The 14,487-nt window shown below is 41.2% G+C and overlaps 1 protein-coding gene across 5 annotated transcripts in view; it reads right to left on the minus strand.

Moving 5' to 3' along the window:
* Positions 1–14,487, minus strand: part of LOC115020019 (collagen alpha-1(XIX) chain) — a 92,507-nt gene that overhangs the window by 1,208 nt on the left and 76,812 nt on the right. For 2 of the 5 annotated variants that reach the window (XM_029449850.1, XM_029449849.1), the window contains 16 exons: positions 14,383–14,436; positions 14,170–14,223; positions 13,685–13,729; positions 12,579–12,629; positions 12,378–12,422; positions 11,387–11,413; positions 10,190–10,243; positions 9,662–9,706; positions 9,320–9,364; positions 9,160–9,222; positions 8,749–8,784; positions 7,159–7,203; positions 6,574–6,717; positions 5,617–5,683; positions 5,372–5,509; positions 2,045–2,122 (listed from right to left, as the gene is read on the minus strand). In XM_029449850.1, coding sequence (XP_029305710.1) covers positions 2,045–2,122; positions 5,372–5,509; positions 5,617–5,683; positions 6,574–6,717; positions 7,159–7,203; positions 8,749–8,784; positions 9,160–9,222; positions 9,320–9,364; positions 9,662–9,706; positions 10,190–10,243; positions 11,387–11,413; positions 12,378–12,422; positions 12,579–12,629; positions 13,685–13,729; positions 14,170–14,223; positions 14,383–14,436 — 991 coding nt within the window. Of the gene's footprint in view, positions 1–2,044; positions 2,123–4,122; positions 4,985–5,371; positions 5,510–5,616; positions 5,684–6,573; positions 6,718–7,158; positions 7,204–7,330; positions 7,836–8,748; positions 8,785–9,159; positions 9,223–9,319; positions 9,365–9,661; positions 9,707–10,189; positions 10,244–11,386; positions 11,414–12,377; positions 12,423–12,578; positions 12,630–13,684; positions 13,730–14,169; positions 14,224–14,382; positions 14,437–14,487 lie in introns of those variants that run through there. The other 3 variants (XM_029449851.1, XM_029449853.1, XM_029449852.1) reach the window with 3 other exon arrangements.

The following is a 14,487-nucleotide window of genomic DNA, read 5'->3' on the forward strand; positions in this document are numbered from 1 at the left end:
CTGTTTTCTATGCTTTCTACGACGTCTATGTCCAAAATGTATTATAAACAAACTCATAGTTCAAGTTCAAGCATCATAATACTTCATAATTGTCACTCACTGACTGTTTCTGACAAGGATCACAGTGTATTATAGTTCCCATAGTTGTAATACATTATAATGAGAATATAAGTTGTCATTGGGTGCTTTAGGTGAGGTATAGGCATATATAATACATTACAAAGAGGTTATAAGCCACTATAAGTGTTAGTCGTTTGCTTTTAGTAAAGCGAAAAAAAATAAAAATAATTTAAAATGTCAGTGAGTGACCAGCATTAATGAAGTGTTATGTTACTTGACCTTAAAAGTAATTAGATTATTGTTATAAAGCATTTACAATATTTATGAGTGCTTATAAATATAATATTTACAGTGCTATAAGCAGATTATAACGCATTATAAGTATGTTTATAATGCATTATAGACATGGGCGTCATAGAAAGTGTTATTTCCCTCCCAATTTGTTCAAGTTTCGGTGGCTTCTTCTTCTAATTAGCTTCAGCACAGAGCTAATGATCAAATCAGCACCTTCAAAGTCTATCAGGGTACAACGAGTTGAGGGTAAAGACATTGTGGTCACTCTTATATATATCATAGTAGTTTTCATCACTGTAGAATCTCCTGTATGTGACTCGTGAGTCTCCATGAACCATCAGGGTCCAGGGGGAGCCTGTCCTGTGAGGCAACGGCCACGAGCTGTCACTCAATATGATTGGCCAAGTGACGGAAAGTCTGGTTGGTAGAAATAATCTTCCGTAGTAAAGTGACTGTGGAAAGTGCCCAGGGAAAACCAACGCAGTGGCCCAGCACATTCCTACTAGCAGTTTGTTCAACTTTCCAACTCTTTCCGCGATGTGAATACAGCTGAAGTCTAACCCCACCAGCTGTGCCGAAGGTGCCTTTTATCACTGTGCACCCCTGGAGATGATGTCTTTTAACAGCGCAGATTTGTCTTCTCCAGGGGGGCTCCCGCAAAGTTCCCTTTGCCCCACGCATGCATTATGCACACACATAGTTGGATAAGTGACTTTAGGTTCAGTGATATAGTCCTGCTGTCACAGCCTGGAAGTCACACCTCATTGCTCCCATCGAGGTATGGGGAGTTACTTTTTAGTTCACAGGAGCAGGGGACAAGCTGACATCTTGGATCGTGTTCAGTAAAACTTTTGTTCAGGACAACGCCAAGCAGAACTTTTCACTTTGCAGAACGGACGTCATTGCTCCGTCACTGCAACATTTTGTCCTCTGTTGTGGTCCCGTTTGTGTCACAGCAGCGGCTGAGTTTTTAGAATACATAATGCCATCTGGGAGTTGTGTTGAACTACAATACACAACTAATTTCATAGGGAGATACGCTACACGTCCCTCCTTTCAGTGGACAGGTAAGAAAAGCTGATGAACAGCGGTAGATGTGGAGGAGACAGGGTCGTCAATGCAGGGCTGGACATTCTATGACAACTGTGGTGCCAGAAACGCTCTTTTATACAGGCACAAATACTTCCTCTATGTGTTACAGGTCTTTGGCTGATGGGAACTAAAAAGTTTTGTTTTTTATTCCGTCAAAGTTCAAATCTTAGAATAAAGATCTAAAGCAGCAATCATTTTTGACATATTGTAGTACAGAGAAACTCATTTGGAGTTGTGTTTCTCTCCACCGGATGAATGTAAGTTCAATATTCACTGTCCTTTGAGCTCTGTTTTGGTCTCCACCAACTACTGAGGGAAACATCTCTTTTTAGCATCGTGATGCTTGTCGAACAAAGACCAACGTCTCTGTGGGCTAATCACAAAGTATGATCTTTTTACTATACACACAGTCATTTAAACCCTTGTTGATATAAACTTTTGTATAAGCTGTAAGTTTTTGTTTTATAAATATGCAGTTGAAAGTATCCAATAGAAACCAAAATAACTTGAAACACATCGTCTTGGACCAGTCCTTGCAGCGTTTAAAAAAATACACAAATGACATAACATTAAGAGTACAAACTAAAATGTCTCTTACCTCGTGGCCCCGTGGATCCTGGATCTCCTGGTAACCCCAGACCAAGCTGACCCCGTTCTCCTTTCTGACCCCTGTACCCTGAGGACAGACACAACAAACTGGCTGAGCACAAAAACTGCCAAGATAGAAAGTGTGCGGCGTCAAGTTTACGGAGCGTCGTAGCACAGTTGGTAAGTTTAGTACAAATGCGACAACATGTAAAAATCCAACTGTCAAGATAACGATTCTTTGTATCTGTCCAGCGATTCGTACAGATTGGCTTCTTGATGATATAAATATCAACATTATGGAGGCAATGTAAGGCCTTCAAGTCTGCACTTATTTTAATAAGAGCAGCTTTGGTAGTCGATGTACAAACAGGCTACCCTGGAATCCCAGTTTCAATCCTAAACCTTTGATAATGAAAGACGTGCTGATATCCTGTCCAAAAATGGAAATCATCAAACAAGCCATCTGTACGTTAACGTTCGAAGAAGCAGGCGTTGCTGGCTTGTACAGCTTACGGTCAACAACAAGGCAACAAGTGCACGTCTTTGAAGGATTTAAAACAGAGCAGAGAGGCTTTTTTTCAATTGGAGCTCAGATATGTGGGTCACTTTGGAGAGTGAAAAGATTGATCTATTTTAAAAATCCTGTCAACATGAGACAACTAGACTCAGAGACGTAAGTCACTATGGGGGGGGGGGGGGGGGGGGGGGACATGCTCATAAAGCTTTTTATTTTTAATTGTTTCTCCACATAAATGTTTTGGTTGCTGCATAATTACCTCCAGGATGAAAGTAGAGACAAACACGAGGACATGCTTAGTCTGTCAAAGAAAGGCTGATGAGTAAAAGAACCTGAATCAAATCAAAGCATTTACACTCCTCTTCAAGGCCAGCAAGTGCATTGCGTATACCAATATGCACACAAACATGCTATTCAAAGTCTTTCTCACTCCATGCAGAGCAGGTACGTCTTTGCGGTACAGCAGCATACCAAGTATGAATTTGAGGGGCTGTGAAAATATTTCCCCACGAGGCACTTAAAGTAATGGAGTCTCAGGACCAGCGGTTGCACGGACTGCATCAGAAACATTGACAGGAGTATGAAGCATCGCACCGTCTGCCCAAAGGGGAAACGCTTCGACGCTTACATGTCAGAGAAAATCTCAGAAAAAATAGGCTTATGAATGCTCCAAAACAGAGTCTCAGAGAGAGAGAGGGAGAGAGAGGGGACTATCCACACATTGTCGCAATAATGAGACTTCTTTCAACACTCACAGAGCCTGGGGCATTCATTCAGGGAGGAGACGATCCATGAAGAAAAGAGCACTGTACCTTAAGCAAAAAAAATACTGAATAGCATACAGGGCAATAAGCTTGGGTGGCACACTGTTTTGGTGCACTCTGATAAATCGAAAGCACCATACTGCGTCTGCACTTGGTTGAAAACACTTCTTTTTTTCTTTTCTCGGGCACTAATGGACAAATTACGCTAATATAAAATATTGCCACAGAGTGGTTTTTCATGTTTGATTGATAGGGTTGCACCTGTTGTACACTGTTGTAAACAGTGTTAACAGGAGCATCTATTTATTGTGCCATGCCTTACAAAAGAAGAAAGAAAAAAAAACACCTTTCTTAGAGCAGCTGTTCCATCAAAGGCCAATTACTGAGGGATATTTACTGATATTTCCATATAGTACAGCACAAAGGAGAGCAGCTCTAAAGCACAGTTTTACAGTCTGATATAATAACAGACACTTTGTTTCAGTCAGTATTAATACATATACAGAATGCACTGAAATACACAATAAAAAATGAATGTTAAAACAACCAAAATAATAAATGAAATGCACTTAAATACAAGGACTTACATCAGTGAATCTTTTCATTACGCTCTCAAATGTTAAACATGAATAGAATGATAAATGAGCACTTAATAAAAAAACAGGGGAGGGAGGGAAAACAAACAAAAAAGAAATGATTCTCTTCAGCATGCCTCCTTATGGGTATTCTCTAACAGTTTGAGACTTCCACCCATGTGATATCACACCATGAGGAGAAAAAAAAGAATTCAACAGAGGGGTTATTTTTCTCCATAAACAATTCATTTCGGCATATTGGAGAAGAAGTCAAGTTGGATATTTCAGAGGAGCATAGTCTCCAGTCGAGGATGACGAGAAATAATGAGGAAATATTACCCCGAACTCTCTCCCCAGCTGAGTGCAGGCACAAATCAACAAAGAAAGAAAAATTAAGAAGTTGTTGAATTTTTGATTTATCAAGGGAAAAAAACTTTCCTCTTTGTTTTCAATACATATTTATTGCAAAGCTACATTATGAATCACCTATAAAACACTCTTTGGAAGCATAAAAAAATTAAACAAGCTGAACAAAATCAAAGACATGTGCAATGCAAAGGGCATTACCACAGCACGTATATTTATAGTCGAGTAGTTGCCTACTTTTACTACATTATTCATGAATGAAAGCAGCCTTTTATCATATAGCAGTGGGTTAAAGTGGTCTTGAATAATGTGAGGTAGATACAAAGCTCAAAGAGAAAAAAAGGCCAATGCAGTGGTGCTTTGATCCGCACCAACAACGTAACACACTCCCTCTCTTCAAAAGTTAAGACACCGTAGTTCTGCTGCGGACACAATACAATTCTAAGCAAGCTTGAGGTATAAAGACTGACCAGCAAACCATTAGTGCTGTAGCTGTCAGAATGTTGTATCAGTCTGATAAAGAACATCCACCCTTTTTCCTAACTATGCTCCTTTTCTACTTTAGAGGCTTTCTCTCCTGGAGTGAGGTATCAATACTGGGGCTCTTTCCTGTCCACATTGATAATGCTTTCTCTTATTCACAGCCAATTCTTCGTTTGTCTTCATATTTCCCCGAGAGCCGCTGTACACCACACTCCTGGCCTTTCCTCTGCTTCCCGCCCCTCAGTCTGCATTCATGTACGGGTCAAAGCAAGAGAAAAATACCCATGAATCCCCAAAATACAAGCTATATTGGTGCCCCCCCCCCCAACCCCCCAACCCCAATCCAGCTCCAATGTTTCATCATAACTCTTTAGAAACAGAAAAGCATCTTTAAATATGTGCTGCGGGCACATCAGTGCACTTAAACACCAATGAGGCGTGCACGTGTGGGTTTGACTACATATATAGATTATGATTACATCAGACAACAAAGGGTTATTTAAGTGTTTCCAATGGTTCTGAGCAGACAAAGGTTAAGAGTGTTATTTCTAATTCAGATTTCAACTGAAGTGGTTATTTTTCTGAGGCGGCGTTAACGTCCTGCAGTTCAGTTTGGCAGCCTGAGCTCTTACCATGAGGACCATGAGGACCAGGCTCTCCTGGAGGTCCTGGTAACCCGTCCTTTCCAGGAGGTCCTGAAGGCCCGTGGACTTGTGAAGCCAAGATCCCTGCATGCGTCTTCTGTGGCATAGCAGCGCTCGATAGCTTGTCTACAAGGTACGAAAATATAAGAATTCATATTCACAATGCAGAAAAATAAGGAAAATAATGAAGGTAGCGAGAAAAGATGAAACATTTAATTTGGGACAATTTGTACCTTCGAAGACCCTCAATACTTCATTTCTGATGAACATTTTAAGTTCTTCCATGAAGCCAGGATCACCCTGTGTGTGCAGTGGAGAAGAATAAGACCTCTTTCATTCATGGTTAATAGGCAGCATGAAAATCAAATTGACATGTATTTCAACTAAAAGACCCCGACTAGACACTTTGTGGAAACCCATCAGTGTTGAAAACAATGAGGAGAGAAAGGGAGGAGAGATTACTGCTGAAATTTCTCTTTTCTAACTCTTCAGTGAAATCCCACCTTGCATTGTAATATCACATCTGCGCCTCAAATCCGGCTAGAAATAAAATGGAGTCAGTCGGGGAATATTAAACGAGATATTATGACTCTATAAAGAGACTTCTTGGTGTTACTTTCTGTCCAATTCTTTAATAATGCACTCTGCGCTTAAGATATAAAGTATGCCTCTAAATGTATTATCAAGGCCGTCTCACTGTATAACAATATATACTCTGCCACACATTGTTTGAGCTTTTCCAGCATTGGCACACGGTAGTATTCTTGGACCTTGAATCTTTCCAAACTTTTTTTTTCATCTCTGCTGTGATTGTTATAAAACTGTTGTGACTCCGTACAGTATGTGTAAAACGTCTGTGACACACAGAGGTGTTTTCATTGCTCTGCGGAGCTCCAGGCACGCCCACATATCTCTGTCTTTCTTTCTGTCTCCATCTCCCTCCCTCTCTGACCTTCTGTTGCCCCTGGATGAGGAGTGGGAAGCGTTGAGCAGAAAGAGAACAGCAACCTCCCTTGCACAGCCTTGTTTGATGTTTCATGCAGAAATCTGTAGCTGTACCATTTCTTCCATGCAGGAACAGAACTTAGTTACACAACATCAGGATGGAAGTAGGCTGATGAAGGTTTTAATCATCTATGGGGAGGGAAAGTGTATGTTTGATCGGTGATATCTGCAAATTTACAAATTACCAAGAGGTTTAAATTCTCCAAATGTCCCGGAGAGCCAGTATCTCCTTTTTGGCCCGGTGATCCGATCTGTCCAAACGGGCCAGCGTCTCCTCCACGACCCCTCTCGCCTTGAACACCTCTTTCTCCAGGAATCCCCGGATCACCCTGCGGTAAAGAAGCCCAGACATGTCTCAGCGACATTTCCTGGCTGGCATAAGCTGCACCAACAATCACTGTTTTCCAGCCTGACTCATACACAACTGTATCACTTAACATGCTGTGCACACTGACCTATTTCTCCTAATGTGTCCAGTCAGTCACCTGTCCTGAGGTTCTTTTGCCAACTATAAAGCTAAAAGCCTCATTTTGCAGCCTCTATTTGCAATAGATTACTGCGTAAGTGTGACAGAGCTCTTTAAATTTGCTTTAAAATACAATAGGAAACTGCGCTGAGCGTTAAATGCCTTTATCTAGTGCTTACGTGCTCGTGGGGATTAGTCATATTTGTGCTGAAGTGAAGACTTTCATTACTATTCATCACAACCTTTTTTGTGCATTATAGTCAGAACAACATCTTTTTAGGAAACCAGGAATGATGCTACTTACACGTTCTCCTTTGGATCCTCTGTCCCCTGATGTACCTGTAGATCCCTTAGGAAAAAAGCAGACACACATATTTTAAGGCTTTGTTGTCGTAAAAGAAGACTCAATGTGTATCATCTAAATGATTGGGAAAATTAATTATGCTGACCCTGAAGCTTTTCACCCACTACACAGGAAGTATTGATGTTCAGTATCATCCAGGGTCACACATAATTCTACATTATTGTAATCTGTACACGTAGAGCAGAGATTTCTATTATTTAAAGCCACCATATTGGCATATTGCTCATATCTACAATAATATTTGAAGAATGTTCCTGTTGCCTGAAGAAAAGAAAAACCGTGAGCGAGCTTTTCCAGAATTACTTGACTTTGAGAAATGTACACGTTTCAGATGGATGTGCATTGATTGCTTCTCACTCAGCTCAGGTGTATTGCTTGTATAATATCTCCCTGTAACAGTGGTTCACCTTCTGCAATGTCATGGCTTCTCTGCATCACTCCCCTGCTTTCCAACCAGCTGCCTCTACTGTATGTAGGAGCTGGCAGAAAAAATACCTGCCTCTGCCTTCATGTCACAACATCCTGTGTCGTCCAATCCCTCCCTGTCACTCCTCATTGCTTCCCTTTACCGTGCTCACAGCAATACCCCTGGGGAGCGTCTTTGTATCAATTTCCTGCTGGATTACAAGAGCCATGCAAAAGACAATCTGGCATGATGTGGTTTTATAACGGGCATCTCTCCGTGATGCTGTTCTCCCCTGCCTGCTTTAATCTGCAGTACTCTGTATTCCCCAATGCCTAAAAGGAGGCTTAAATCTATCATCGTGCCCACTGAAATGTGCTTCCCTGAGCATTATATTAAACCTCATGGCAGTGTGCATGGAGTCTCGCTAGATGGGCAAAGCCACCTGCTAGATGGCACTGTTGCCCCACCAAAAAGCCAGGCACTATTGCAGAAAAGACATAAGGATAAAACTGAATAAAAGGGCTTTATGCAATTTTGATGGAAGAATATGAACTAATAGTAATAAGCAAACAATAGAAGTGATCATTAAGGTGAAAACAAATCTTGTAAATCAGAGAGCAAAACAGTAATTTCCATAGTCAAACCAGTTTGGTATTAGCCTGTTTAATGGGTTAGTAATGGCTATTCAGAGCAGATATGTTCTGCATGCTGTGAGCCCATTCCGTGTGATTATGAAGTAAATAATGTACAATATATTTGATAAGCTACCTAAAAGCAGACTTTGCTGCAGTATTTGTTTCAATTTTAGCCAGGTTTATCAGGCAGGAAAATGCATATTTAATCTAAGTATCTACTGCCCTCTTTTACAAACATTTTATCATTGCCTGGAAGCATTAACTGTATAATTAGAGTAAAAAGACAAAAAGTCAACAAAGCCTTAAATCTGCAGGATTTCATTTAGTTTTTTTTATCGTTAAAATCTCAAATATGCAAATAGCTTTAATGCACTCAGGATGCTGTAGCTCGAGGTGGGGGGATAAAAATCTGCTGTGCCATCTTTCTGTAGCTCTGCGGATGTAAAGCACTTTCTATAAGGGGATTTGCAACGTGTTCGCACAACTCACCTCGTATCCAGGAGTTCCATCTTTTCCAGGTCTCCCCTGCTCAAGGAGTGCAACACAAACAAAGACATTTTGTATTAGCCCCCACTTTCGATTGGATCAGCACTGTTGCACTCCTAGTAATCTCCACAGTTAATGAGATATCTCAACCAAGGGATAATGATCCTGATTGCTGTGCGAACACTGTTCCATTGTGCGCTTACAGGGAAAATTACAGAAACCATCTCTGATGGTAATTAGACGGAGGATTGCAATCATCTACAGGACAAGTGATCGCCAACATACATATTTATCCATATAGTCCTTGAATCATGCTCTTTTCTTCTCCCATATAAATGGTAAAAAAGGTGCTTTGGCTGCATTGAGTAGTGATTATATAGGGAAGAGCAAATAAAATTCCTGTAGCATTCTTACAGCAACACCTTGGGGTCCCTCGGGCCCTGGGAATCCTGTCTCTCCGAGCGGCCCCCTCTCACCCTGTCAGAGAACAGAGGCAGACAATGTGTCAGTCGGCAGTGACAAAGGAATGACGCATGGATTGACAGCTCAAAGAGAGTTAGAGGCTGAGGCTCACCGAATCTCCTGGGATCCCTGACTCTCCTGGAGTGCCGGGCTTCCCCTGTCAATCACAACATAGGAAGAGAACAGGCCGTGTTTGACAGGTCCTCAATGGTGTCGTATCTACAGAACCTCTGCAGCCTCCCCTTCATAATACACCAACCAGTCTACACACACAATCCACTGAACAGACCACAGGTGTATGTATACCCCAGCTCTTATTTAAAAGCAGTGTTGTGTTATGGGACTTCTGTTTTGATGGTTGTTATTCTGTGAGCTTTATGAAACATTATTGACTTGTTGCCAGCAGCAGTGTAAATTAATCTAAAGAAGAAGAGAAAACAAAAACAAAACTTACTGCAAGACCAAGCATCCCAGGTGGACCTGTCAAACCAATATCACCCTGAGAGAAGGATAGATAGATAGATGACATACACATAACATAAAGAATACAAATACATTACTGTCACCTGGGATTCTCACTGTTTGGACAAATGCAATGCAAAGAGGCTTCATTTTTAAAAAACTACTTAAAAAATTCACAAATATGATAAACTCCTTAAGAACTTAAGTCTTCTTCATATTTCAACAGCAAACACTTTGCATACATCACACCTTTGACAGTATTCCCCTAAAAGGATAAATTACTCTGAATGTCACAGAAACTGAAACGTTACACACACACACACGCACACGCACACGCACACGCACACGCACACGCACGTTGTATTGTTTCGTACTTGTAGCTGAATATCTCATTTCAGAAATACACTCTTTAAATGCTCTGTAATGAGAATGAAGTACAGAGAAAGCACTTTCCCTCACTTTGTAATCAGGTTAGGTCAAGGCAGATTAAATGCTTCTCTGAGTTGATACTGTTGCTTACCTTGGCACCGGGTAGCCCTTCAAGCCCGGGTAATCCCATGGCCCCTGGATCACCCTATGAGAGAAAAACAGTCGCTGTGTCAAGACAAAAAAATCACTACTGCTATAGACTAAGGGTTGTTCGTTCCCCCTCTTTGCGTTCCCCAATAGGAGGGTGAGTTTGGTGATGAGCTTCCTGGAAGGTAAATAATATCATTACGAGGCTGTCAGTAAACATTACGCATACAAAAAAGCAAATATAGATCAAAGCTACATAAAGGCAAGTGAATTAAATTCTGCTGGAGCTAAGACTGTGTACATTTCCACCTCTCCTGTCGATATTCTCGGAGACGTATTAATATTACCCTTCATGTGTCAATATGAAGATAATCCTAAAAGAACAATTCTTCAACCTGGGTGTATTATATTACATGATCTATGACACATGCTGCCACACCTTGTAGACTATAGATGGGATATGAAAAGAGTCCCATTTGGCAATCACAATCAGACTGGCTTTCTGCACTAAAAATAGAGGCCCATTCGCGCTGCTCGAGCAAGTGATGGCCTCTATCTACCTCATCTTGCTCAGGCTGCCATGGGAAATGCCATTACACAGAAAAGAGGGGCAACTGGTGCTGACATAGACGGATTGTGCAGGTAATTGTCACACATGTAGATTGTCATGAATAAGCGAGTGCGACTAAGGAAAGAGTGGGCCAGCCAGAGGATCAGCTGTGAGACGGATTGGGGCAATTCCACCACAGCACTGGAGCCGCTCACACAATTTATTAAAATGTCAAATTAGCATCCTGGTGAAAAATTACTGTGCAACAAAACAATAAAAAATGCAATTGGCCCCGTGAGAATAAAGAATTCAAGTTGATGGCAGACGCGTGGAATTGTTTCTATGTCTGCGTGGACTGTTTTCGAGCATCAGTGGGAGGGGAGGACAGGGACAAGTTCCCACTGGAAAGACAATATGGTACAACAGTTTCATATTTGCAGGAGACATGATCATTTTTTTCGCTGTATGTTGCAGTTCTACTGAGAGTGGTTAAGTGCTCAGGCTGGAGGGTGTATTGACTTATGTTGTAGAGAACCACAGAGACAATGATAGAAAGCAACTGGAAACTCTGACTTCTCAATGTTTTGGGCAGCACAAGAAAATACAAATACTTCATAAAAAGATATTGCAGAATGAAAAGCTTCAACTCACTGCAAATCCTTTATCTCCTTTGGAACCCTGAAAAGAGAGGAAAGATAGGACAGATTACTCCCATGAATGAGACAACCGCTACCGTACAAATCATAAATATAGTCTGAAATGACATGTGGCTACTGTATGTTAGTGTCATTCAAATTTATAGCAGTCATCATTGCTTCTCTTGTCTCACAATGTCTGTCTGTATATCACGCCTTACACGGTGTTATATTGTCAAGAAAGATTTAAGATGATCAGGATCATATAATCCAGTCTGGATGTGCTTTACAAACACTGGTCATGCATGTTTACATTGTCATGTCAAGAATTTCAGCATTTTTCTACATAAAAAGAAAGAAAAAAAGGAGTAACTGATACATGCGGCCTCTTGTCCCTCTTAACACCGATGAAGATGCTCTCTTATTGGTTGCTCCAGGGGAGCTGTTGGGCTGTGATAGATGCAGTACAGGGTGAAGCATCCTCAAGATTGAGCTGTGGTTCATGTGCATTGTGCACGGGGGGATATTGGAGTGTCTATTGTTTTTTGTCACTGCCTTTAGTGTTCGTTGTGGTGGATGGATCCCTGCAGGGCCTGTTAATGAACGTCTCCCAGGAGACTGGACAAGATTACAAACTGTGTGATAAGGCGAAGCAGGGGGAGCCGATAAGCAAATCGCCTCACTTTGGCTCGGTACCGTGCGGAGGGATGGAACGTCTAAGTCCATTTTGCATGTCAATGATGTTGTGTGTCCTGGGGCGGGTCCGAAACACCTGTTTGAGAGTCAGGAAGCCTCTTGGCCTTCACCAACCACTAGCTCTCAATGAACATGATGGAATGTGATAGGGTCTCAGCAGCCGGGATAACACTGCAGGGCTGGTCAGGTTGTTTGCTATTCAGCTCTCACAGGTTCTGTTACTCATGCAGTATCAGCATGCCTGTGTGCTAGCGTTTCTACACAATACACTGTAAAGGATTTGCTTCGGGCATAACAATGATTATGCTTACCGGAGCACCAGGAGCTCCAGGGGTTCCCAAAATAGCTCCACTGCTCTGAAAAGACATGTTTTTTTTATTTATGTTATGACTACATATTTTACAATGTCGGTCAAACACATTTTAACCACGAGCACAGATTATTTTCCGACGTGCATACAATAAATCACAATGCCATTATAGCCGAGTTGGAGACATTTGAAAAGTCTTTACCTGCAGCTTGTACAGAGCGCTCATCCCGTTGCCCTCCACGTAGGGTACACCCTGAAACACAATCAACAGTAAGTTACACCTCTCCTCTCAGAGACTTTCCTCATTGTTCTGTGAGTTTTAGGCTCGCTAAGAGTCTTTACACAACTGTACAGTAGGTCTGGAGCAGTTTTACACTGTTAAGCTCTTAAAAAGCTACATGAGAGAGATCAATAGCTCATTTGGTGAAAACACAAAGAGAGGGAAGGAGTGTGCGAGAGAGTGAGGAGTGAAAGGAAGAGGAAAAACAGAGAGAAGTAGACTTAATAATCCTTGAGCCAGTGGTAATTCAGAAAACGAGAGTATTTCTGAAATACAAAAGAGCACACTGATTAAAAGAGATTCGGGTATGAGAACTACCGGTAGGTAAGCTGGTCTTCTTGGGTAGTATAGAGTAGAACATAAAAATAGTGTTTTTCCCATGACAGATTGGTAGAGGGCAGCTATTGTAAATGTAGAAGGAGTCAAGGTTCTCATTTAGAAGCAAGCGGACGCCTGTGCCCTTTTCAGGCCACTGAGCCATCCCCTGTCCTCCCAGAGAGCAGTTTATGAGACCAGGGTGTGGGGGGTACTGCAGGTTCAAGGGGACGGCTGATGAATTATAGATTCGCCTTTGAAAGTGCTTACTCACTGGCCTTTTAAAGGGTACAAGAAGGAGTCTACGCCGTTGAGCAGGTCGCCATAATTTCATCATATTTGTGCTTGTGTGTCAGTTATGTTTTTCTTGTTACACTGAATATCCTTGGACTGTGCAATATATAAAATGCACTGATGGTCATTTGTGTAGGAAGAGGTGCCAAGCCAAGGCTTTGGCTTTAACCTTTACTTAATCATGGGAAAAGAATGTGTGGTTAGTGCTGAGAAAAACAAGTTGATTGAATTTTTTTCAGTGTGTCAAGTGTGTTGAATAGATGGCTATAATGATGTAGCCGTAAGTGAATGAAGAAGGTTAGCTTGTGTAACAAAGAAACAATACCATTTATTTAAGCGCACATGTAGGGCGACATGGAACCTATGACCTTTACGGAGGTTTTCACCATCTGGCTGTTGTTGAGGCACGAGGAACTTACCGGAGGCCCTGGAAGCCCTGGTATGCCCGGGGATCCTTCGTTCCCCTGCCAAAAACAAACCAGAGGAATTGTTAAACATGTCTGTGGAAGAGGGAATATCATTAAGCTAATCAAATTAAATCTCCGATTCATACACTTTGAATAGGAGATTTGATCCATTTGGAAAAAACTAAAATCCCTGATTTATTTTGTTTTTTTTAACAAATCTTTATCATTTTTTTATTATGGGAATTTGAGTCATTTTGTTTTTCATTTTGCCAATCTATGTTCAACATTTATGATAACTACGTTTTAATGGGGAAAAAACATACAGAAAATATATTTATAACTAATTAAATCTGAATACTTTGAATGCAAATAAGCAAATAAAGAGTTTTAAGTAAGTCAAATAGCGTTTACATTACTTTACTGTATATAAAGCGCATGAAGACCTACACACTACCTACATTATATAGATAAATGCTTTAAATAGTAAACAGACTTACTCTTTCTCCTTTTCCGCCTAGTTGGCCCATTGGCCCGGGTCTACCCATAAGCCCCTGCAAACAGAACAGCATCCTGTTTTAAGCATGAACATCAAAAAAAAGGACTCGCACATCTCGAGACACAGACCTGTAACTATAAAAAGGTACTTTGTGTCATAAAATAATGAAAGAGATTCTATATAATATCAGTACACATTAAGACAGGCTTCTTACCGGGGACCCTGTACGACCGGTCACACCAGGAAGTCCTGATACTCCTAAAGGCCCCTGGAGGAGACAAAGTGGATCACCATTTAAAAATATAATGTGTCACTATTG

Source organism: Cottoperca gobio, chromosome 15 (genome assembly GCF_900634415.1).
Source record: "Cottoperca gobio chromosome 15, fCotGob3.1, whole genome shotgun sequence".
NCBI lineage: Eukaryota > Metazoa > Chordata > Actinopteri > Perciformes > Bovichtidae > Cottoperca > Cottoperca gobio.